At 61.6% G+C, this 20854-nt stretch overlaps 5 protein-coding genes across 5 annotated transcripts; 1 reads left to right on the plus strand and 4 right to left on the minus strand.

Moving 5' to 3' along the window:
• Positions 1–147: 147 nt before the first annotated feature.
• CHLRE_17g723550v5 (inositol monophosphatase family protein) lies at positions 148–3073 on the minus strand. The gene is made up of 7 exons (XM_001697171.2): positions 2973–3073; positions 2677–2841; positions 2280–2491; positions 1987–2069; positions 1497–1617; positions 1112–1275; positions 148–718 (listed from the first exon to the last, which is right to left on the minus strand). Exons 1-7 carry the CDS (start codon positions 2996–2998, stop codon positions 557–559), a joined length of 933 nt encoding a protein of 310 aa, XP_001697223.1. The 5' UTR covers positions 2999–3073; the 3' UTR covers positions 148–556.
• A 196-nt stretch (positions 3074–3269) lies between these two features.
• CHLRE_17g723600v5 (uncharacterized protein) lies at positions 3270–8943 on the minus strand. Its single transcript, XM_001697172.2, has 13 exons — positions 8095–8943; positions 7938–8007; positions 7755–7849; positions 7336–7465; positions 6784–6902; positions 6462–6645; positions 6117–6263; positions 5779–5964; positions 5325–5548; positions 5036–5174; positions 4717–4905; positions 4315–4535; positions 3270–4164 (listed from the first exon to the last, which is right to left on the minus strand). Exons 1-13 carry the CDS (start codon positions 8169–8171, stop codon positions 3894–3896), a joined length of 2052 nt encoding a protein of 683 aa, XP_001697224.1. The 5' UTR covers positions 8172–8943; the 3' UTR covers positions 3270–3893.
• Positions 8944–9031: 88 nt separating this feature from the next.
• CHLRE_17g723650v5 (uncharacterized protein) lies at positions 9032–12673 on the minus strand. The gene is made up of 10 exons (XM_001697173.2): positions 12534–12673; positions 12359–12391; positions 12162–12257; positions 11905–11997; positions 11586–11707; positions 11321–11387; positions 10992–11159; positions 10557–10793; positions 10157–10378; positions 9032–9964 (listed from the first exon to the last, which is right to left on the minus strand). Exons 1-10 carry the CDS (start codon positions 12585–12587, stop codon positions 9671–9673), a joined length of 1386 nt encoding a protein of 461 aa, XP_001697225.1. The 5' UTR covers positions 12588–12673; the 3' UTR covers positions 9032–9670.
• A 120-nt stretch (positions 12674–12793) lies between these two features.
• CHLRE_17g723700v5 (uncharacterized protein) lies at positions 12794–18115 on the plus strand. Its single transcript, XM_043072302.1, has 10 exons — positions 12794–13034; positions 13264–13302; positions 13467–13532; positions 13691–13764; positions 14113–14175; positions 14389–14502; positions 14626–15598; positions 15793–16137; positions 16309–16404; positions 16590–18115. The coding sequence occupies exons 1-10, from the start codon at positions 12998–13000 to the stop codon at positions 16673–16675; spliced, it is 1893 nt and encodes a 630-aa protein (XP_042914761.1). The 5' UTR covers positions 12794–12997; the 3' UTR covers positions 16676–18115.
• Positions 18116–18826: 711 nt separating this feature from the next.
• Positions 18827–20793, minus strand: CHLRE_17g723750v5 (uncharacterized protein). The gene is made up of 5 exons (XM_043072303.1): positions 20604–20793; positions 20084–20259; positions 19910–19983; positions 19741–19776; positions 18827–19639 (listed from the first exon to the last, which is right to left on the minus strand). Exons 1-5 carry the CDS (start codon positions 20673–20675, stop codon positions 19611–19613), a joined length of 387 nt encoding a protein of 128 aa, XP_042914762.1. The 5' UTR covers positions 20676–20793; the 3' UTR covers positions 18827–19610.
• Positions 20794–20854: the final 61 nt, after the last annotated feature.

Consider the following 20854-nt stretch of genomic DNA (forward strand, 5'->3'; position numbering starts at 1 on the left):
CGCGGATAGCATAGCCGATGCGCACCTGCAGGCAGTCGACCGGCGTCCACGGATGAGCTGTGTAGACGAGCACTAGCGTAATGCAACGGCGTGCAGCAAAACAAGCCAGCCTCTGCGTGTGAGGAATGCGCGCACCCCTGATAGCGCATTGACATTTGCTATTCAGTCGCCCATACCATAGAAGCACCAGGTAGGCGCTTTACGACTGCTGTGCGTCAGTTTCACCATTGTCTTACACCTCGCACTCCTTTCCTTCCTGCCCCTGTCACGGCCTCCAGTGTCAGCCCATCAGGCACGAGAGCAATCCACCTGCCCACGATCTGCGACCCGCTGCCATACCTCCAACATATGCCTTTTACATGTCCCAGCAGCCGCAATCACGTCCGCTCCCACCCCGTCCGCACGCATTCCTGCTGCCACAGCCACCGCGCCCTCAGCTCTCATACCGCCTCCTCGGCCCGCAGTCCACACGTTTGCTTCCATCACCGCCGCTCCACGCTCTTGTCCTCAACCTCGCTCACTCCACCCCAGCCTGCCCGCATACATAGCACGCTGCTCAGTGCTTCCAGGCCAGGATGTCAATCGCCTTCTTGTGCAGGGCGGGGTCGCCGGCCGCGCACACCTCGCCGGGCCAGCCCGACTTGAGGTCGACGGCGCCCGGGGTGGGCTGCCACACCAGTGGCCGCCCGCGCCAGTCCGACATGACGCCGCCGGCACCCTGGGGGTCAGCGCGGGCACGTCACGACACATGAAGGGCGGGCGGAGGCGGGCGTGCCGATCATATGACTGCCCATTATATCAGGCTTTATGAGTAACCCCCTGCCCCTTTGAATGCCCTCTTACTACCCCCACTTGCCTTGCCCTGGCTTCCACCCCCGGCCTCCACCCCCGCCCGCCCCCGCCCCACACACACCGCCGCCTCCGCCCCCTCACCCCGCCCCCCATCATCGCCCCCTCCGCTCGTCTGGTGTAGTTTGGGCTGGTATCAACAACTCCTCCAAGTCTTGTCGAGTTCCGCCTTCCGGCTTCCAGCCCTGGCTTCCACTCCCTCCCCCCCCACACACCGCCGCCTCCACCCCCTCACCCCCCCTTCCCCCCGCCCCCTCCTCACCTGCACCACGGGCACCAGGGCCATGTAGTCGTAGGGCTTGAGGTCGGCCTCCACCACCAGGTCTGCGTGGCCCGCAGCCAGCAGCCCGTAGGCGTAGCAGTCGCAGCCGTACATGGGGATGCGCACGCTGTCGCGCAGCCGGTTGAACGCCACCTCGCTCTCGCCTGTGCGCGGGAGGGAGGGCGTGTGAGCGTGTGTGTGGAGCGAAGCGGCGGGGGCAAGGAGGGATGCGGAACGTCAGCGGACCGGGCCGTGTGCGCGACAATGAGACTAGACTCGGGAAACACATGACAACACTGTCCGCAAACACACCCACACACACGCCCGCTCGCTCTAAAGAACGTACACAACCATACACACGCACACACAATACACCAGCTATCACCTGAGAACATGTGGGGCGTGGTCGCGTACAGGTACGCAAGCTTGACGTCCGGACACGGCCGCGTGCGCAGCGGCTGGCCGTTTAGGGTCGTAGGCCGACCGACAACGCCAAGCCACCGCTCCTGCAAACCAAGGAATGTGGGTTGGTGTCGACCTCGTACCGGTATTGGGCAAGACAGCTTGCACCTGTACCCGAGCTACTCCCAGCCATTACCTGCACATTGTGGCTCCCATGGGCCCCCGCGGTCCACCCTCACGCGGTGCAACACACACACACACACACGCACACGCACACACACACACACACACACAACACACACACACACACACTTTGCGCAACGTTCTCGTTGTGCTCTTTAACACACACACACACACACACACACACACACACACACACACACACACACACACACACACACACACACACGCTGCATCGCATACACTGTCTTTGCGCAACGTTTTCCTTGTGCTCTTTAACACACACGCTGCACCTTGGTAATGGGCTGATCGATGATGCCCAGGATGGGGCTGCCCTCGTACACCAGCGATATGAGCGTGCCGAACAGGGGCTTGCCTGCCCGCATGCAGGATGAATACAACAGTTAAAGAATGGCATCTAGACATAAAAAAACTTCTTAAACAAGGAAACTGGCGCTGCGGTGATGCAGGACGGCAGGGCACTGGGCTGCTTATGAACTCACGCCGCGCCCTACCCTGCCCTGCCGATGCTTCACGTGACACGCACCAGAGTCAGATACTCCCATCCCAAACCTGTCAGCCGCACCCGTGATGAAGCTCTTGGTGCCGTCGATGGGGTCGAGGACCCACATGTACTTGGAGCCCGCGCCGCTGCCCCACTTGAGTCCGTGCTCCTCCCCAAAGATGCCGTGCTCCGGCACGGTCCGCTCGATGATTTCCCGCATCGCGACCTCCGCCTGCTTGTCGGCAATGGTCACTGGACTGTCGTCGCTCTTGCATTCCACGTCAAACGACGTGCTGCGAACACAACCAGACGCGTTGGGGCGGCACTGGGTCAGGAAGGTCGGGGATACCCGGCCCGGGACGTGGCAACCGCTTGCGGTCTCCGTTCGGCTTAATATGCATTCAGGGCCTGCAGCGTGCGCTTCGGCTTGCGTGTGCATGTGTATGGATTGAAGGATAGAGGCGTGGTAGCTCCTCACCGAAAGTACTTCCGGGTGACCTGCGCCGCGGCGTCAGCCAGGCTGTGCGCCAGGTCCACGTACGAGTCCTTAAAGTCTGCCGGCAGTGCCATGGCCGCCACCGGCCGCAATGCAGCTCGTGATGACCGCTGAGCACGGATGCGGCACGCGGCGGGCCGGGGGGCCCTGTTTTGCCAGGGAAATTGTCATGCGGGAAGTCGCAAAAGTCAACCCGGGTACTAAACCGATCAATGATCTACATTGTTTGAGGGCTTAACTTTATTTAACTAACTCAAATCGGCGCAAGCTATAATCACCTGGCTTGCAAAACTTGCGTGCGCATGGCCGGGCGGCTGACGCACTCGTATTAGACAGTCGAAATAAATCAGGGTCCGGAATTCAGTGTTGCGTAAAGATATATGGAGACAACAATGTCAATAGGACCTCCGACTGTTCATGCTGTGGCACGAACCCGCCGGGTGCGTACTCCGGCGTGCCCCGTACGCCGGTCGTCCTGAAAGTGCCATCTGGGCAGTGCCCCCAGTACAGTGCCCACCTGGGTCTTGTTTCGTCCAATCAAGTTTCTGCCTTGGGAACGTGCACAAATAGTCCTCGTCAGCCTCGTCTTACATTCGGAGTGCCACGCGGGCACGCTCTGGCACTTCAGCCCACCCCTGTCTCCTGCTTCGTCCAGACAAGTGTCTGCCTCTGGCCCGCGCCCAAACAGTCCTTGTGTTACACTTGGGGTGCAACCATATATACAAGCTTGCTCGCTGACTCCGACCTTTTCATATCCACACCACTTGGCTACTAGCAGCGCAAGCCACATCCCTTCATGGGTAAGCAGATAGCACTTCGCAGTGCCCCTTGTCTTCCCAACACGTTGCAACAGCGAGCTCCTATGCAGCAGCCAGTCACAGCGGGGCTTGCACTTTGCTCCCCACTCTGGCGCTTTCAGGGCTGCGCAGCCGGTTCCTGCGAACCACCTCAATGACCAAGCCACGCCACCACATCCGAATACCGTATAAAACTTTCATGCACACGCCGCCTGCTCCACAACCCTTCTAGGCAGCCGTATCAGGCATGCAGGTTCACAGGCCCTGCCGCGCAAGAGCCCCTCTTCCCAACGACCGCCACGACTGCGTCAGCGTCGTCTCCCTTCGATGAGAACGTCCTGCCACCCCTTCAGCTGAACGCGCAAACCTGCTGTCACCGGCCGTCACCACAGCACTCCTGCCTTAGAGCTGCAGCACGTTGGCGCTGCCGGTGTCGTAGGTCTGGCCAGCCATGCCGCCGTTGGCGCCGCCGGCCGCGCCGCCGCCACCGCCGTATTGGCTCATGTCCACAGCGATGCCGCGCGCGAGGTTGAGTTTGAGCTGCAGCAGGCGAAGCATGTCGTTCATGATATCAATCTGGCTGAGGCCGGTGGAGTGTGTGTCCTTAATCTCGCGCTGGCGGTCGCGCAGCGCCTTGGTCGAGTCCTCCGCCTCCTTCACCTTGGCCTCGTACCTGCGGGTGCAGTGTGCACAGGATGCAGGTACAGGGGCGGTGGTGAGTACATGAATTAGCAGAAGCAGGAGCGACATTCGACTGTGGGCCACAAGCTCAGTTACCCCTGCCCCGTTCGCCTCCGAAGCCGCAAACGGTTCGCCCACTCACTTGTCGCGCAGGCGCTCCGCCGCGGGCCCGCTGGTGACCTTCTTGATGTTCTGGTCGGTGATGTGCAGCTGGCAGTGCAGCATGTGGTATTTGGTCTCGTTCTCCGACACCTCCGCTTTGAGCCCCGACACCTCGCCCTCCAGCGCCGAGGTGCGCGCCTCGAACGTGGCCACCACGTTGTCGTACGCGGTCTTCTTCTCCAGGTACTTGGCCTCAAACTCCTGCGGGCGGGCGGGTGGCCGGGTTGGCAATCAGTGGTCATGAAGCGGTCCGTGCGCGTGGTGGTGAGTGTGCGTCATGGCGTAGCGGGCAATGCACCAGTGTGCGCGGGTAGGAATGAAGCGCGTGAACAGGACAGGCGACTACCATCCAGCGGGAGGGTAGGGTAGGTCCCTCACTCACCGCGAAGTCCTGACGTACAGAGCGCAACTTCTTAATCTGCGGCGCCAGCTGCTGCTTGCGCTGGTTGATGGCGTTGTTGATCTCCTCCACGGTGCGGCTGATCTCAATCAGCGTCATGCCCTTCTCCTCGTCCATCTGGCTCTTCGCCTCCGACACCTTCTCCAGGTGCTGGGCGGTTTCCGTGAAGCCCTGCATGCACCCAAGGCAACACCGCCACGTCAATACTCATTACGCCACGCTTCGAAGAGACGCCTACTTCAAGCGCCAGCGCTGCAGCAAAGCTGCCGCCAGTTGGTCATCCCCTTCCCGGCACACTCACCGAGATGCCCTGCTGCTTCTCTAGCCGCTTGACCTTCTCCAGCAGCCCGCCCTCCTGCGACGCCAGCAGCTCCTCTGTGTGCGCCAGCACAAACACCTCCGCCTCCAGGTCGCCCAGCTCCTTCTTCATCTTCTTGTAGCTGCGCGTGGGGATGAGTCAGCGGGGACGGTGCGTTCAGGCGCGGCTAGGATCATGCGTGGTGTGTGTGCTGCGATCGCAAGTGCGAGAGGGCCCAATCTCCCGGATTACCCGTCCGTGGCTACAAAAGCTTTGTATACGTTAAACTCACATGGGGAGCTTGCTCTTCATGCTCTCATACTTGGTGCGCCACTCCTCCTCGCTGAACACCGCGCCCGAGCCGCCGCCCTCGGCGTTCAGCTTGTCCAGCTGCGCCGTCAGCGCCGTCTTCTTCTCCTGCAGGCGCTCCTGCTTGGCGCCCAGCTCCTCCTTCTTGCGGGCCGACACCGTGGCCATCTGCTGCGCCTGACGCAGCTGCAGGTAGGCCTTGTCGCCCTGCGAGCGGCGAGGGCAACACAGGAGGAGGGCGTGTTAGGAAACCCCGGGTTTGGCATTTCAAGGGACTGATACGCGCAAGCTACAAGTGCCTGGCTGTGCAAGGCAGCAGGCAGCAACTTGTCTTATTGTGAGGTGTGTGTGTGTGTGTGTGTGTGTGTGTGTGTGTGTGTGGATTTGCAGATGCGCGACCCGCCCCACCAATGTGCCACGCGGACGCGGCCACGCACCTGGCGCGCCTTGTCCTGCGCCACTTTGCGCTCCTGGATCTCGGTGATCTGGTTGTGCAGCGCGGTGGCCTGATGCTGCAGCCGCTGCAGGTCCATCTCGGTGCTGATGCCCGACGCCAGCGCCTCCGACAGCGCCGCCTGGCGCTTTTGCCGCTTCTCCACCTCCTTGGGGTAGCGCTCGTTCACCTGCGCACACACGGCACCGGCCACTCTGCTCAGTCCATCGCCCAGCCAACCGGCTAGTTAAGCGTGCCAACCCGTTTGTGAGGCCGGCACGCAGCGCTGAACCCACGCTGGCTCGCAAAGCTCCCTAAGACAATACCGGCTCGGCGTCGCACCTGCGCGCGCAGGTTCTTGACGTCCTCGTTCAGCGTCTCCAGCAGCTTGCCGGCCGAGCCCTCCTGGTACGACGTCTGCAGCTCGCGCAGGCGGGCCGCAGCGCGGTGGTAGGACGCCTCCGCCTTCTCTTGCAGCGCGCGCTGCGTCTGTGGGGCGGAAGCAAGCAGGAGAGAGGGCGGCAGAAGCAGGTTAGACGGGAGGAGCGCTAGCGGGAGCACTTATGGCGGCGGCATCATGGTACTGCTCAACCTGCCATCTCCATGGGTTGTTGTGCGCCAAAGGAACAACCTCTGTCTCCCACCAGCCACCTCTCCATGCTCTGTGTATCGCAAGCAAGCACGCACCTGGATGGCCGTGGACAGGTTGACCTCCTCGTCCTGCTGCTTGCGCAGGTTGGTGCACACCTCCATGTAGCTGCTGCGGTCCGGTAGCTTGTCCACCGCCCCCTTGGCGCGTTCCACCTTCTCGCCTAGCCGCTCCTTCTCCTCCTCCAGCGACTTGATCTTGTTCTTCAGTGCCTGCGTGTCTCTGTGGGAGGGCACGCACAGTGCATCGCGGTATGAAGTCAGTCGCCTGGTGTGCACGGCACGCACACAACACGCGGCCCCCGAGCCTCTCTGGCACACCGGCCCTGAGCCTTGCAGCCCAACCCGCCGTGCTGCTTACTTAGACAGGGTTTTGATGGCGTCGCTGCTCTTGTGCAGCTCAATGAACTCCTGCTGCATGGCCTTAATCTCCTCCTTTAGCTCCATGATGTCCGGGTCGAAGTTGAACTCCTCCGGCATCTGCAGTGAAGTGAAGTGAGTGCGGAGTCTTGAGACCATTACCAGGATGGATGAGCAATGTGACCGGCACAGCGGCACCTCCCCGTATGCTCTATAAACTGTGCCCTCTCGACAGTCGGCCGCAGCGAGAGCCGCCCATGTTGGTGCCACAGCCGGCACTGGCGAGGCTGCATGCAACCATCACCCAGGCCCATGCCGCCGCGTCCTGAAGGCTACACAACCACAATATGGCTGCTTCGCATGCCCAACCGCACGCTGCAGGCCGACGATGTCATAGGCCCACATTAAGCTTCGCATTACGGTACTGTTGCTTGCTTCCCGCCTCTGCCGTAAAGTGCCCGCCGCCTCCCCCCTTGGGCATGCTACGCAGCTGCTCCGCCACAGCCCCAGTCCCAGCCCCAGCCGCACTGCGCAATCCAGACGCCCTACTTACATCGGGGAAGCTCAGGTAGTAGCCCACAAAGGCGCGCTTCTCCAGCAGCTGCGCCTGCGGCACCACCCATCGCAGGATCTGGTACAGCGTCTCACGGTCGCCCGCCGCCACCAGCTGGCGGAAGAGCAGCCTGCGTAGCGCATAGGGGTCGCACGGTATGCATGGCCAGCTTGAGTGTCAGTATTGGTACTTACGGCAAAGTGTCGGTTGTGAACCCGGCATGCGTTGCGCCAACGCCGGGGCCACCCAAACCCTCTGTCCAGCAGGTGTGCCCAACCCGTGCATCCTTGACGCCCTCAAACACAGCCAGCCAACAGCTCCTCCCCTGCGCCAATATAACCACAGCTGTGCACGTCCGTCTCCCGCCACAATGCCCACACGCAATGCGCGCAAAACGCCGCTAGCCTGCAAGCACTCACGGGTCCTGAACGTTGGGCCGGTACTTGATGATTTTCAGGAAGCCAATAAGCCGGTCCGCCGTCTGGTCCGGAACTTCCTTCGCAACGTCCACTTTCTGTTTGCGCAGCGTCAGCGTGCGAAGCGGTAAGCGAGATGTCCAGCACATGCAGAGGGGCCGAAGCCAAGTAAACATCAGTGCGCACCTGGTGCTTTGGACTGATTGTGCTGAATACATCGCTGAGAAGCTGCAGCAGCTCCTGGGGTCCCTTCTCCCTGTAAGGCAGTGCAAATGAAGCCGCGGTGCACCAGAGTCAACTCCCAGCTCGCTCAGTGTCGACGCCGCCCAGCTAGTTATCTCACGTGAAGCTTAGAAGCGACATCTGGTAGGAGAAGGGCGGTAGCCCAAGGCTGTCCACGATGTAGCTCACGTCTCCCATTTCCTAGGCCTTCGACGCAACAACGGGGGAAAGCCCCTTTGGTCGAACTCTATATGGTTACGTCTTATATATTGGCGATGCTGCTAAACAGTCGCGGGCAAGCGGGACTCAGGGTCCGGATAAATGAAGGAGCCCGCGCTTGTGTGGAATAACTATCAATGCCAGGGCCGGCTTGCCTACTATACCGTCTTTGGACCATTCACCACAGCTGGCGGCAAGTGCAAGTCGCGGGCTGAACACACGTACGGCGTGCCGGTGCATGCACATGGCGCTGCGGCGTCCGTCGCCTCACGTCAAGTCCAGCGGGGCTCCATATGGCACCCGCCGTCATTGTCTTAGAAGCCCATGCATGCACAGGGAGGTCCACTGTATGATAGCGGCACAGTTGCGAGGTGTTACATGGCCTGCATGCCTATCACCAATCTCTCAACCGCACCCGACGCCCGACTGATACAAAGCTGACGTCCACCGCGTGATGCACCGCTGCGGCTTCAAATTGTTGCCGTGAAGTCCAAACGGACACGACTCAACAGTGTATGCCATTAAAGTGGCGTTGTAATGACTAATGCAGGACACAGGTCACAGGAAGGTCAGGGGGACGGCGGTGGGCCGGTCGCACGCTGCACCCGGTGTCCCGCACTCCCGCGCCCCTCAGGTTGCATGCACGGGTTGCATGTGCGGGCCTGCGCAACCGCGTTGCGGGGAGCCGGGAACGGGGAGCAAATCGGCGAAGCACCCTCGTCCGGGAATTGTCAACAAGAGGCCCGTTATTGACGAGTGTTGCGGAACTAATGCGTACGTAGACCAGAGCGGAAGTATGTACGGCACATCGGGGGCGTCATGCCGTGAAGGTGGGGCATCCATGCATGCACTTACAGTGCCCTCCACGGGTGCGACATGCCCCCATGGTAGGCCATCTGTGGCTCTCGCCAACGCGGCGTCCCCACACGCCGAAGAGACACATCGCACGGAGACACATGCATCCGTGTGTGCACGCGAATATTGGCTGCCTGCCAAATGTTGGCTAGCATGCCGGATTCGGCAAAGCACAGGATCAGGCCATTGCCTCACTGCTGCCTCCATGTTCCTTGCACCCGACGCCGGGTCACACCCTCGAACCGCCAAAGAATGTGCAGTGTCGTTTTATTGTATGGCTGCTAGCGGGTCTGGTGCCCCTGAAGGTGCACCAACGGCCCTGCACCCATCTTGCCAAAAATACTACCGCAAAACCTGTGAACAATCCACTCACTGGAACCAAAATGACTTGTGCACTAAACCTGCCTACGGTACACACCTCGACCATAAAAGAACCCACGCGCCGCACAAGGTCCGCCCGTTCGGTGTAGCCCGACAGCCCGCCGCAAGGGATCCAGCACGCCCAACGCACCGCCGCTAGCTCGAAGCCTGATGATACGCCTGCCGCCTCGTACAGCGCCCCAGCACCTCAGCAACCTGCTCCCGCGACGCCTACTGCGCGCCCCATTGCCCGAGCGGACGCCTTACACGACCGCGTCCTTGCTCAGCAGCTGCTGCGGGCCCGCCACGGCGCGCGCCGTGGCCAGCGCGTCCGTCTCGCCGCCCGCCTCGAACACCGCCGCCGCGCCCATGCCGCTGCCAATGCACATCGACACGACGCCGAAGCGCGCGGCGCGGCCGCGACGGCGCATCTCGTGCAGCAGCGTGGCGGTGCAGCGCGCGCCCGTGGCGCCCAGGGGGTGGCCAAGCGCAATGGCACCGCCGTTGGGGTTCACCTTGGCCTCATCCAGGCCTAGCTTGGTGATCGAGTAGAAGGCCTGAGGCACAGCGCGGGCGCAGCCGGATTGTCAGTGGGGCACAGTGAATCAGACAGTAGGGTGGAAGACAGCAGAGCTAGGTTTAAGAACTGCAAGAGCGGTCAACTCTTTCCTGTGCTGCACGTCTTCATGCTAAATGCCACTCTCGTGAGCGCGCCGTGCCGTGCCTTGCCGCCTCCAGCCCCTACGCACCTGCGACGCGAAGGCCTCGTTGATCTCGAACACGTCAATGTCGTCCAGCGACAGGCCGGCGCGCGCCACGGCGGCCGGGATGGCCACGGCCGGCCCCACGCCCATGATGGCGGGGTCCACGCCAACCGCCGCAAAGGCGCGGAACACGCCCAGAATGGGCAGGCCGCGGCGGGTCGCCTCCGCGCGAGTCATCATCAGCGCCACCGCTGCGCCGTCCGTAACCTGTGCCATTGGAGGTAGGAAGAAACAAGAGGGCGCCAGGATCACATAGGTATACAGGAAGCAGGTGCGGGCACACATCTGGCGCGCGCGATTCGCGCGCAGCTGCAGCCTCCAGGCTTGTGACGGCCCAGTCAAACAAACACGCAGCCCCAACCCTGCGCCTCAGCCTCCGCCCCACCTGGGACGAGTTGCCGGCGGTGGTGGTGCCGTTCTTCTTGAACACAGCCTTGAGCGCGCCCAGCGTCTCCATGGTGGTGCTGCCGCGGATGCCATCGTCCTCGCTGATGGTGATCTTGGTCTCGGCGCCTGTCTTGGGGTCCACCAGCTTGGTGGCCACCGGCACAATCTCGTCCTTGAACTTGCCAGCGGCGCGCGCGGCGGCGGCCTTCTTGTGCGAGCGCACGGCGAACTCGTCCTGAGCGCGAGTAAGGACAACGGAGTAGTAGTAGCTAGGTCAGCTGGGGCTCCTCAAAAACAAGCCCACAGCAGAACACGTGCGCAAGCGTGCGTCCTTGGCGCAGTACAATTCGGCCATCCCGCGCAAACCGCCGCCCACCACAGCCCACGTCACACCGGGACACCTCACGCACAGCCACAGCCGGGCCCCGCGCACCTGCGTCTTGCGGTCCACGCCGTACTTGGCCGCCACGTTCTCGCTGGTGACGCCCATGGGCAGCATGCAGCTGGCGGCGCCGGGGAAGTCGCCCACGCGCGGGTTGATGCCGCCCTCCCAGGCCATGGGGTTGGAAGACATGGTCTCCACACCGCCCGCCAGGCCGACCTGTCGCAGCAGCGCAACGACACACAACACACGCCAGCTCAGCGCCAGGCCTCAACAACCGCCGCGAGTATGCCAGGCACGCGCCTCCGGCTAGTCTTCGCGTTCCTGCCCCCCTTTCACGCCGCACTCACGTCCCCGCATCCAGCACCCAGGTCACTCACGGTGTAGAAGCCAGCCTTGATGGCGGCGGCCACGTCAGCGATGGCCTGCAGGCCTGACGAGCACTGCCTGTGCGGTGTAGCGATGGCGGCGGCATGTGGCTATGCATGTTAGTGCCCTTGCAACGACCAGCAGCCAGTTGCTGCCTTACATGAGTTGCACCGCCAGCCAGCCAAATAACCCCTCCCAACCCCGCGCAAAGAGGCCGGAGCAGTGGCACAAGCATGCTGCAAGCATGCAGCCCTCGCCCCTGCACCCCGTTCCCACCTGTTGACGGTGCGCACGGGCACCACATCCGGGATGCCGGCAAAGAACGAGGCGATGCGGCACTCGTTGGCGCGCTGGGACGAGGGGCCCAGCACCGAGCCAATCACAATGTCGCCAATCGCCTGTACAGCGCAAGACGGGGGGCATTGCGTGATCGCTTGTGAGCACGGGTGACCTCGGCCCACAACAGCTCCTTAGTCATTGTGCGGCTGTGCCCTGCAACCGCTAGCTGGAGGTCAGCTTCTCGGATCTCTGCTCCACCTGCAACGTCTCCCACGCACGGCCATGTTCCTGCCCCCCAGCCGCTCCCCACACGCACCTGCGGCTCCACACCGGTGCGCTCCAGCACCGCCTTGAACAGAGTGGACAGCAGGTCAGCCGCGTCCGTGTCCCGCAGACCGCCGCGCTTGGCCTGCAAAGCACGGTAAAGGCTTAATTAGTCCAGGACGGTGGCCACAGTACACCGTCGCGATGGTGCGAATCCACGTGGCAACGGAGGGTCGCAACCGCCAGGGTGACGCGCGTGGAGTTGAGGGCAACTGCAAGCGGACAGGCAGCGGCGGAGGCTGCGCGCACCTTGGTCAGCGGCGTGCGCAGAGAGGCCACAATGACGACGTCGTCATCGGCGGTGTTGCGACGCTCGTAGGCGGCAGAGTCACCAGCGGAGCAGGTCTGCGGCGCAGGGGGTCGGCACATCGTGTTGCAGGCGCGGGATGCCGAGGTGGCGCAGCGTGGGGATTCGCTCGCACAATACCCATGAAGAGCCAACCTACCTGCAGCGAGAGTGACTGCATGCCCTCCGCTACCTGCAAGCAGCAGACAGCGTCGGCAGGAAGAGCGGCGCGCGGTTTGGCGAGGCGGACCTGACGTGGCGGGCTGCAACCACCCGAACGAGGCTCCCCGCGTGCCTGCAGCCACCTGCAGCCCAGAAAACAATCCCATGCTTACGGGTGCGAACTGGCGAGACAGGACCGCCAGGCGCGCCTGCGCTGAGCTCTCCATTTTTGCTGGTGAAGTGCCTTGTTTGGGTTGACGAGAGCTGCACACGAGCGGTAATACGTAAGCGTTGGTATTCTTGGTAGCTGCAGTGTGTTCTAGGAAGCACACAAGCGGACTTTAGAGTGCATCAAATTGCCCCATTCCGCCACCTCATTCGGCGCCAAACTGCCATAGCAAGTCATTGCTCGAAGGCATGTATTAAAAATGCTGATAGGGCCAATCTACTGCCTAGAGGGCGTCACGCAAAGGCTTCTCTAATTCGGTCGTGAGCCGGACCAGTTCGCGATATGCTTGCGCCCCGCCGTTGACTAGTCATGATACAATTGCGAGGACAGAGGCAGTGACGAAGACCAGAAACAGCTTCAAAGCGCCGGTCAAGCAGCGCAAGGAGTGACCGGCGCACCGGCGAGCTAATGGCGACCACGAGGGCGGGCCTTCTTGAGGTCACAGGTACGGAGCTTGCGGCACAGGGGCATCTGGTTAGCGCGGGTCACCCCTGTCGCGGGTAGAGTGGCGGGGCGCCTCCACATGCGGCAGTTGACAAGGGGGAGCAGGGTGGTACGAACACTGCCCGCCCTCCGGTCGTCGACTCAGGTTGACTCGTCTACAACTAGGCTACTGGACCGTCCGTGACGGCGTCCCTGCGCGGCCGCCTGCGCGCTTTAATAATTGCCTGCAGTCGAGTTTGCCAAGGGCCTCAAGGACATGGACTTCTTTAGTGAGTGACAGCTCGCAGTTCTGGGCGCCGTTTACACGTGACCGGCGCGCGCACTGCCTTGGATGCCGACAGAGTGCTGCTGCTTAGAATGCTGCTGCCAGCGGGAGCCAAGCGTGGGAGCCAAGCGCGCTGCTCAAGTGTCACGACTGTGCGTCCGGCTGCAGGCAAGCAGGACCCCTACGCCGTGGTCGAGCTGGGCGGCCAGAAGTGCAAGACGAAGACGCACAAGAGTAAGTTTATGGCAGGGAAACCAAAGTTATGAGTATGACCGCATGAGCTCAGCCGCATTCAAGTGCCGGGACCGGCAACGGCAGCGGCATGGCTGCGCGAAGGGACCCTCTTGCAGAGCTGCAAGACCTATGCCTGTGTGCGTCTGCCCGTAACGCAGATGGCGGCACGTCTCCTGTGTGGAACGAGACATTCACCATCAACGTGAACACCGAGACAAACTTCAACCTCACGGTATGTGTACGTCAGGAGTGACAAGGGCGCGAGCTGTTTGTGTAGTGCGGACACCAGTAACCGCATTGCCAGGATAGAGGCTGAGAGGCTGAGGTAGGGGTTAAGCACTGAGACCGGTGGGGCGTAGCAGTTGTGATTCTGGTAGCTCTCGTACACCTGGCAGCGGTGGGTCATCCCACGGGGTCATCATGAGTGCCCAGCCCACGAATACTCATGGCACCCGGCTCCAGAAGCACTTGCAGAACAGAGCGCAGGCTTTTGCCCACGACGCTCGGACTGGTCATACGGCCCCAAAAGATTGCAGACAGGCACTATGGTAACCCGGGCTTGACCCGCTGGTCGGTGCAGGTTTACGACGAGGACCCCGGCAAGGACGACCTCATTGGCAAGGCTTTGGTGTCCATTGCGGCGGTACGTATGGTGCCTGGGTAGCTCTCAGGGGCTTGACGCAACCAGTTCATTGTATGTGCGTGTCTTAAAGAGCACGCCTTGCGCGTTAGGGGAGTGTGTGTATATGTGCAAGCCTGTTGCCATGCCTAACAGGTCCAGCATAGACTTGGAGGTCATGCCCAGCCCAGCCTGTGCCGCGTGAGGACCATGTGTCTCTGTGGTTCTATGGTGCAGGCCCGCGCGCACGGCACTGACAAGCTGCAGGTGCCGCTGCTGCGGCCGTCGGGGAAGGAAAAGGGCTTCGTGAGCATGACCCTCAAATTCACTGCCGCGGCAGGTGGACCGCCGGTGCGTAGGAGGAGGGGTCCGGCGTGCAGGCTGTTCGCACTTGGCTGCACATTACACAAGAGACCTGCTTGCTTGCCTAGCCTGCCTGATGTCTGTAGCTGGCCTGATGTGATGCAATTGCAGGTGCAGCAGGCTGCTGTGCCGCTACAACAGGGCGCAACGCTTGTGGGGGCCATACCCGGCTACGGTGTCATGCCAGTGGCCCAGCAGCAACAAAAACAGGAGCAATTGCAACAGCAACAGCAGCAGGTGCAGCACCCATACTATGCGGCGGCAGCGCAGACGCCGCTGCCGCCCCAGCAGCAGCAACCGGCTCAGCAGGCGCCCCCGCAGGCATCTGGCGTGCAGCAGACGGGTGCTGCTGGCGTGCCTGCAGGCTACCCCTATGGCGCCCCGCAGGCATACTCCCAGCCAGAGCAACCGCAGCAGGCCGCGTATGGGCAGGCGCAGCCGCCACCGGGGTACCCCGTGCAGCAATCCACAGGCGGGAATGGCTACCCGCCTTATCCGGGCGCACCTGTCGCAGGGGCAACTAGGGACGTGGTGGAGGCCGCGCCATCAGCGGCGCAGGAGCAGGGGCCTGGGGCGGGGACAGCGGCCACAGCTGCGGGTGCCGCCGGGGCCGTGGCTGTGGCTGCCGCGGCGGGTGAGCAGGCAGCTTCACGTGCGCACCTGTCAGCAGCGGCACGCGCGGCCGCCTCGGCGCCACCGCCTGCCGGCGGTTACCCTGACCTTGCAGGGCTGCATGTGGGCGATGCGCCAAAGCACAGCACCGCACCTGCGGCAGCGGGCGGGGCGGTCGCGCCGCAGCCGCAGCTGCTCGCCGAGGCCGTAGCAGGCGGTGGGGGCGCCGCGCCCGCACCCGCGCCCACAGACGATATGGCGTCAGCGTTACGCGGCGTGGCGCAGCCGCCGCTGGGCCAGCCACAAGCACCGCCGCCCTATGCGGCGCCATACGCGTACGGAGCAGCGCCACCTGAGGGCCCACCAGGGGCGCCGGCCCCCTACGGCGCGCCGCCTCCAGCTGCTGGGTACGGCGCGCCGCCGCCAGGCTACCCGCCGCAGCAGCCGTACGGATACCCCTATTCAGCACCAGGTAGGTGCGGGGCAGAGGGCCAGTGCCTTGACGCACACACGGAGCGTCATAATTGATATTAGCGGTTTGCACGCCGAGGCATGTGCATGGCGCAGAGTTCATCTTAGCTCAGCCAGTCATGCCTGTTGTGGTGCTGCGTATGGTGAAGCCTTGCAATTCCGCCGCCAAGTTATGTGCGATGCTCGACGTCGCAGGGTATCCGGCTGCGCAGCCGCTCTATGGCGCGCCGCCACAGCAACAGCCCTACTGCGCGCCACCGCAGCAACAGCCGTACGGCGCTCCGCCGCAGCAACAGCCCTACGGCGCTCCGCCACAGCAACAGCCGTACGGCGCTCCGCCGCAGCAACAGCCGTACGGCACTCCGCCACAGCAACAGCCGTACGGCGCTCCGCCACAGCAACAGCCCTACGGCGCTCCGCCACAGCAACAGCCGTACGGCGCTCCGCCACAGCAACAGCCCTACGGCGCTCCGCCGCAGCAACCCTACGGAGCGCCTCCGCCGGCATACGGCGCCCCTGTCGGCTACGCGCAGCCTCCAGGTACCGCGCTTGCTTCCGACTTGTGTGATTTCACGCGACACTACATACCGTATGCGGCTTTGCAAGCGCGCATGCGCACGAGCTTCCTTGATATATATGATGTCAACACGGGGCGTGTGACCCGCTGACAAACATAGTCACCTTGACGCCTTGCATTCCTATTTCTCGCAGCCGGGCACCCAGCCTACGGGGCGCCGCCGCCCGGGTACCCGCCGTATGGGCCGCCTCCGGGCGCCCAAGGTTATACGCCGGCGCACTACCCACAAGGTACGCTGGGCATGCGTCCATTGCGGACACACTTAGGGCTGGCCCACGGGGTCACGCGGTAGCCGAGCGCGATTCCGGTTGCTTTGTTGCCGGCGCGCAGGGGCACAGGCGAAGTTCGGTGCCCGATGTCTGGTGCGCGCGGTTGTAATCCGTCCTTGATTGCCGCACATTCGCGTGATGTACAGGTTACGAGGCAGATGCGGCTTTCCGCCATGGCCTGCCACGCTTTGGGACCGGGAAGAAGAGCCCCAAGAAGCAGAAACACAAGTAAGGGACGGGTGCCTCACTGGTAGTTGGCAACGTGGTACTCGGCGGTTGTACACTGTTGGACGTTGGATTGCCACCCAGGCCAAAGCAGGGTATGCACACGCGGTAGCACAGGTCATTGCCTGGAGCGCTCTGCCTTAAGGGTCTGGTGGTCCTCAGGCGTAGGTTGCGCTGGCGTGCAGTTAGGGGGCACATGCGCCCTGGGGGCTCTGCAGCTTGCGGGAATGGGAGAAAGGTAGTGAGCCCTGTGAACAAGTGGGTAGAGACTAGATGGCTCGCCCCACGGCGTCTGGCATCGGAGTGGATGGGAAGTGGCGTGTATGAGTTTTGCACCAAGGCCGTTGTTATTGTCTACCACTTAGACCACCTGATCTAGTGACCTCGACCGCGTATGATATGTGTATTACACTGTACAGCAGCTTGCTGGTGGATGGGTGAGGCATGGACGGGTCCGGGCTGCGGGCATGAGCAATCGAAATCGCGGTTTGGGGCGGCCGGATGGGGGCTCTGGTCTAGCCTCGCCGCACTGGCGAGATACCGTACATCCTAGACATTAAGGTTCAGTCTATGGTCGTTACAGCTGATGGACTGGGTGGTATCTCGTGCAACGCCACTTAGTTCAGCCACGCAGCTGCATCGACGGCGCCCACGCGGGTACCACCAGGCGGCTGGATGGGGTCTAGGGGAGTCCCTTCTTCCGCGGGCCTTTTCACTGTGAGCAATAACTCGTACAAGGATGCTGACCCGACCTACCCCCCACAATTCGATAGCGCTCTATCCGCCTGGCTAGTTAGATTTCTTGTACGAGCTATTGCCCGTGGTGAAAACTGGGCTGCCGTCCGGGGGGTGCGTTTTCCCAGCCAAACCCGCACGTTGGACGTTGCCCCGGGGCAAATCCTACCGCACGGATTAGACACCGCCTTTCTGTAGGTACATAACCAACATCATCATCAGCCAGAAGTGGTCGGCAAAGGTCCAAATTATGCTTATCGGGGCTCAAGTCGCGAAATTGACCGAAGCCCATATCTCGCATATGCGCTGTTTGGGGCCTGAATCTATTGCCGTCGACATTAATTCTCGTATAGATGTAATCAAAATAGCTTCAGGCTAAGTTGGCGGGGTCCTGGCGAGCGCGACATACAGCATTTCGACTTGAGCTCTCGCTCAAAATTATGCCCGAGCACCATCCAGGGACCTTATTATGCGTAATGGGATGTCAATTCATGGTCGGGGCGACAGTCTGGGCATAGACCTTGCGATCCCGCCCTTGACCCCCGGAGTGGTACCCGCGTGACGGCGCCTTGCCACTTCAAGAATCGTGGAGCCCGCGCTATGAGCCTCGTGCTTTGCCGTCAAAGTTTGCTACGTATGCACCAGCGTTTTGGCCAGCGCTCGTATCTTACGAAGGCAGGGGCAGCGTCAGTGGCCGAATTCCTTAAAATGGCTTCGTTAAGTTGACGAAACAGGCTGCCCCAAAATTTTTCCGGGGGCTCCGCCCCCGACCCGCACGATGTCGACACCGACACGACACGCCCAGTCCTCCCCTGTTATTGACGAGTGTTGCGGAACTAATGCGTACGTAGACCAGAGCGGAAGGCGGAGTGGGCTTGCAGGCGGCACGAGAGTAGGCAGTCAGTAGCGCAAGTTGCGAATTCCCCTGCTTCCCGCCGACCCAACCTCACTCTCCCGCCGTCAACACCCATAGATACAGCCCTTTGAGCCTTCTTACCATATGCCACGCAGGTTTCGGCCGTGGAGTTGCCGCTGGAACCCCTGTCCTTGGCCAAAAGTGGCCGAAATCCCAAAAATGTCTTCGTCTGTTTGCCGAAAAAAACCCCAAGATCCCGTGCGTTTTGGCCGAAATTCCAAGTCAAGATGATCAAAAATATATCGTCCGCCAGAGGCCTTTTTGGGCAATTCGTTCCGAACGAAGGAAGATACGAGCGCTGGTTTTGGCACTGGCAAGGCGTCGATGCGGTGGCAGCGCTGCAAGCCTGCAACGCCTGGGCTGCCCACACTGCCTATGGGTTGTGCAGCACCGTATTGTGGCGGGGCGGCTGTACGTGGACGCCGAGGCGAAGCGGTTCGAGCACCGCGACGTGGCGGAGGTAGGGGTGCGGCGGAGGCCACGTGGGTGGGGATGGGTGGGCGGGAGCGGCGGAGCGCATTACAGTGCTCCGTGCCTCGACGGTTGGCGCTGCTCTTGACATGCGTGCTGGCCGGCTCCACACAGCTGCGCATGCACCTTACATGCTGCGAGCTTGAGATAAGCAAGGCAGCCCTGGCTCGTGAGATGTGACGGGTAAACCCTCACAAACCCTACGGAAGGCTTTAAGCAGTCTCTGGCTAGTCATGGAAGTGCGTTTACCGGGATTCGGCGTTCCTGCTACAGGAAATCGAGGAACTAGGGGATATCAAGTCGGCAAAGTGGGCGCGAAGTGCTAGTTCCCAAACCGGCACACGTGCCAAGCTTCTCAACGCAGTTGTGGCACCACCTGATACGGTAGTACGAGTAGCACGATTACAGTACATCGCCGATACTCTCACGTGGACTGTGCACACTTTGCATTGTTATCGAAGATGCTTGTTGTAGTCGCTGAAACCGAACAATCCATGTCCGCAAACACACCTAACCTCCGCTAGGCCTTACACAAACGGGAAATAGAGCATGGTTCGCCTATGCCCGCAGCGCTCACGTGACGACACCGCGCAAACGTATTGTCCACTAGAGAACCAGCATGGACTGTCCCTATCTAGCAGAAGTCACGGCGTTTAAAAGTCACTGCGTTTGTCCCGTGTTATGGACTTAGGCAGCCACAGGCTGAGCCGGCTTGTCCTCCTCCTTCTTGGCCTGGGGTTGGACGTGGCCAGTGCCGGCAATGCTGAAGAAGATGGAGAGGAGGAAGTTCCAGAAGCTGGTCACAATCATGCCGACAATTTCAGCCGTCACATACTTCTCGGCATCGTCCTGAAGGGCAGCGGGTGTACAAGGGAGGGTTCAGTGCCAGGCTATGGGCAGTGCCAGGCTATGAGAGCATGAGAGCACACAGCTGGGCGACGCATGCGCACCTTCGTCAATGATGTTGCCGGGGTTTGCGCCGTCCTCTGCAGGAGCGGGGTGGCGGGGGCATCAGTCAACAACTGACGAACAACTTGCTTGTTGCCCCTGCTATCACACATAGCACAAGCTTTTTGGGTTACACGAGACCGTCATGACGCAATGCGTATCCCCTCTCACGGATTTGGTTGAGGTCGACAATGCGCAGGGTCGTGCGGTAGATGATGAGGGCGGTGTTGACGGCAAACCAGTTGCTGCAAGGGGAACATGTCGGTTAATAGGTTTCCATGCCCCTGCAGGACCGCATCCGCTGGTGTGTAACACTTACCACTCCCCGACAGCCCCACCACCTACCTGAACATGCTGTGCGTCCGCTTCATCGCGTGGGGGACGAAGCTGCAGACGGCCAGGATGACCAGGTTGACAAACTGTGCTGCGACAGTGTACCATTCCAGCATAATAACGGTTTGCTCTTGGGCTTGGCTCCACTGCCCATTGGTCACGACATCTGTGATCTTGGCCAGCGCGCCCTGTTAAGGGGAGGTGTGCGCGAGGGGGCCGGACGGTCAGTACGGTCAGCAGGTGCTGCAAACGCCAAGAATTCTTCCCGCTCACACAGCCAGCGCCGAAGCTCACAAAATCTTATAAAATACACTTGTCGTATATGTCTGATCTGGGACAGCAGCGGCGACCACAGCAGGAATGGGTTCGCCGGTGGCGGGCAGGTACACCGTTGATGTTGACTGGGGCACCGGGCACGCTGCAGCTTCCCCAGAACCCTCCTTCCCTTCCCTATTGGCGACCGCGACGAAGGCTACCTGCTGCACTGAATGCGAACTCCTCACGACTTCCAAAAGTTTCCGAAATCGCTTACCAAGTAAATCAGCCAAGGGGCGACGCCTACTATAGCAAGGACGCCGGTCGTGATAGCCAAAGCGTTCACCATGGTTGCGAGCTTCGGGGCTGGAAGTCGAGCTGACTTGAACTGTCGAACGAGTACCTGCTGGTGTTTTCAGTGGTGTATCCTGGCTCAAGAAATAATATATGAAATCACGCTATTATGCTATGGGCTATATAGTGCGTGCGCCTGCGGATGAGCGACGCGCCACGGCGAATGGCGCGGCA

This window comes from Chlamydomonas reinhardtii, chromosome 17 (genome assembly GCF_000002595.2).
Source record: "Chlamydomonas reinhardtii strain CC-503 cw92 mt+ chromosome 17, whole genome shotgun sequence".
NCBI classification, from domain to species: Eukaryota; Viridiplantae; Chlorophyta; class Chlorophyceae; order Chlamydomonadales; family Chlamydomonadaceae; genus Chlamydomonas; species Chlamydomonas reinhardtii.

What these genes read in the sequence shown, in the direction of transcription:
- CHLRE_17g723550v5 (XM_001697171.2), bottom strand. Translation starts at nt 2,998, where the DNA reads ATGCGCACGCAAGTTTTGCAAGCCAG. An exon ending in ACGCAAGTTTTGCAAGCCAG is followed by an intron (nt 2,842 to 2,972) that starts GTGATTATAGCT and finishes CTGGCAAAACAG; the next exon opens with GGCCCCCCGGCCCGCCGCGT. An exon ending in CACGCCCCACATGTTCTCAG is followed by an intron (nt 1,276 to 1,496) that starts GTGATAGCTGGT and finishes TCCCGCGCACAG; the next exon opens with GCGAGAGCGAGGTGGCGTTC.
- CHLRE_17g723600v5 (XM_001697172.2), bottom strand. Translation starts at nt 8,171, where the DNA reads ATGGGAGACGTGAGCTACATCGTGGACAGCCTTGGGCTACCGCCCTTC. An exon ending in ATGTCGCTTCTAAGCTTCAC is followed by an intron (nt 8,008 to 8,094) that starts GTGAGATAACTA and finishes ACTGCCTTACAG; the next exon opens with GGAGAAGGGACCCCAGGAGC. An exon ending in ATGAAGAGCAAGCTCCCCAT is followed by an intron (nt 5,175 to 5,324) that starts GTGAGTTTAACG and finishes CCCCACGCGCAG; the next exon opens with CTACAAGAAGATGAAGAAGG.
- CHLRE_17g723650v5 (XM_001697173.2), bottom strand. Translation starts at nt 12,587, where the DNA reads ATGGAGAGCTCAGCGCAGGCGCGCCTGGCGGTCCTGTCTCGCCAGTTC. An exon ending in TGCAGTCACTCTCGCTGCAG is followed by an intron (nt 12,258 to 12,358) that starts GTAGGTTGGCTC and finishes CCTGCGCCGCAG; the next exon opens with ACCTGCTCCGCTGGTGACTC. An exon ending in ACGAGGCCTTCGCGTCGCAG is followed by an intron (nt 9,965 to 10,156) that starts GTGCGTAGGGGC and finishes GCTGTGCCTCAG; the next exon opens with GCCTTCTACTCGATCACCAA.
- CHLRE_17g723700v5 (XM_043072302.1), top strand. Translation starts at nt 12,998, where the DNA reads ATGGCGACCACGAGGGCGGGCCTTCTTGAGGTCACAG. An exon ending in CAAGGACATGGACTTCTTTA is followed by an intron (nt 13,303 to 13,466) that starts GTGAGTGACAGC and finishes GTCCGGCTGCAG; the next exon opens with GCAAGCAGGACCCCTACGCC. An exon ending in AGACAAACTTCAACCTCACG is followed by an intron (nt 13,765 to 14,112) that starts GTATGTGTACGT and finishes TGGTCGGTGCAG; the next exon opens with GTTTACGACGAGGACCCCGG.
- CHLRE_17g723750v5 (XM_043072303.1), bottom strand. Translation starts at nt 20,675, where the DNA reads ATGGTGAACGCTTTGGCTATCACGACCGGCGTCCTTGCTATAGTAGGC. An exon ending in TGTCGACCTCAACCAAATCC is followed by an intron (nt 19,777 to 19,909) that starts GTGAGAGGGGAT and finishes CCGCTCCTGCAG; the next exon opens with AGGACGGCGCAAACCCCGGC. An exon ending in CGGCAACATCATTGACGAAG is followed by an intron (nt 19,640 to 19,740) that starts GTGCGCATGCGT and finishes GCTGCCCTTCAG; the next exon opens with GACGATGCCGAGAAGTATGT.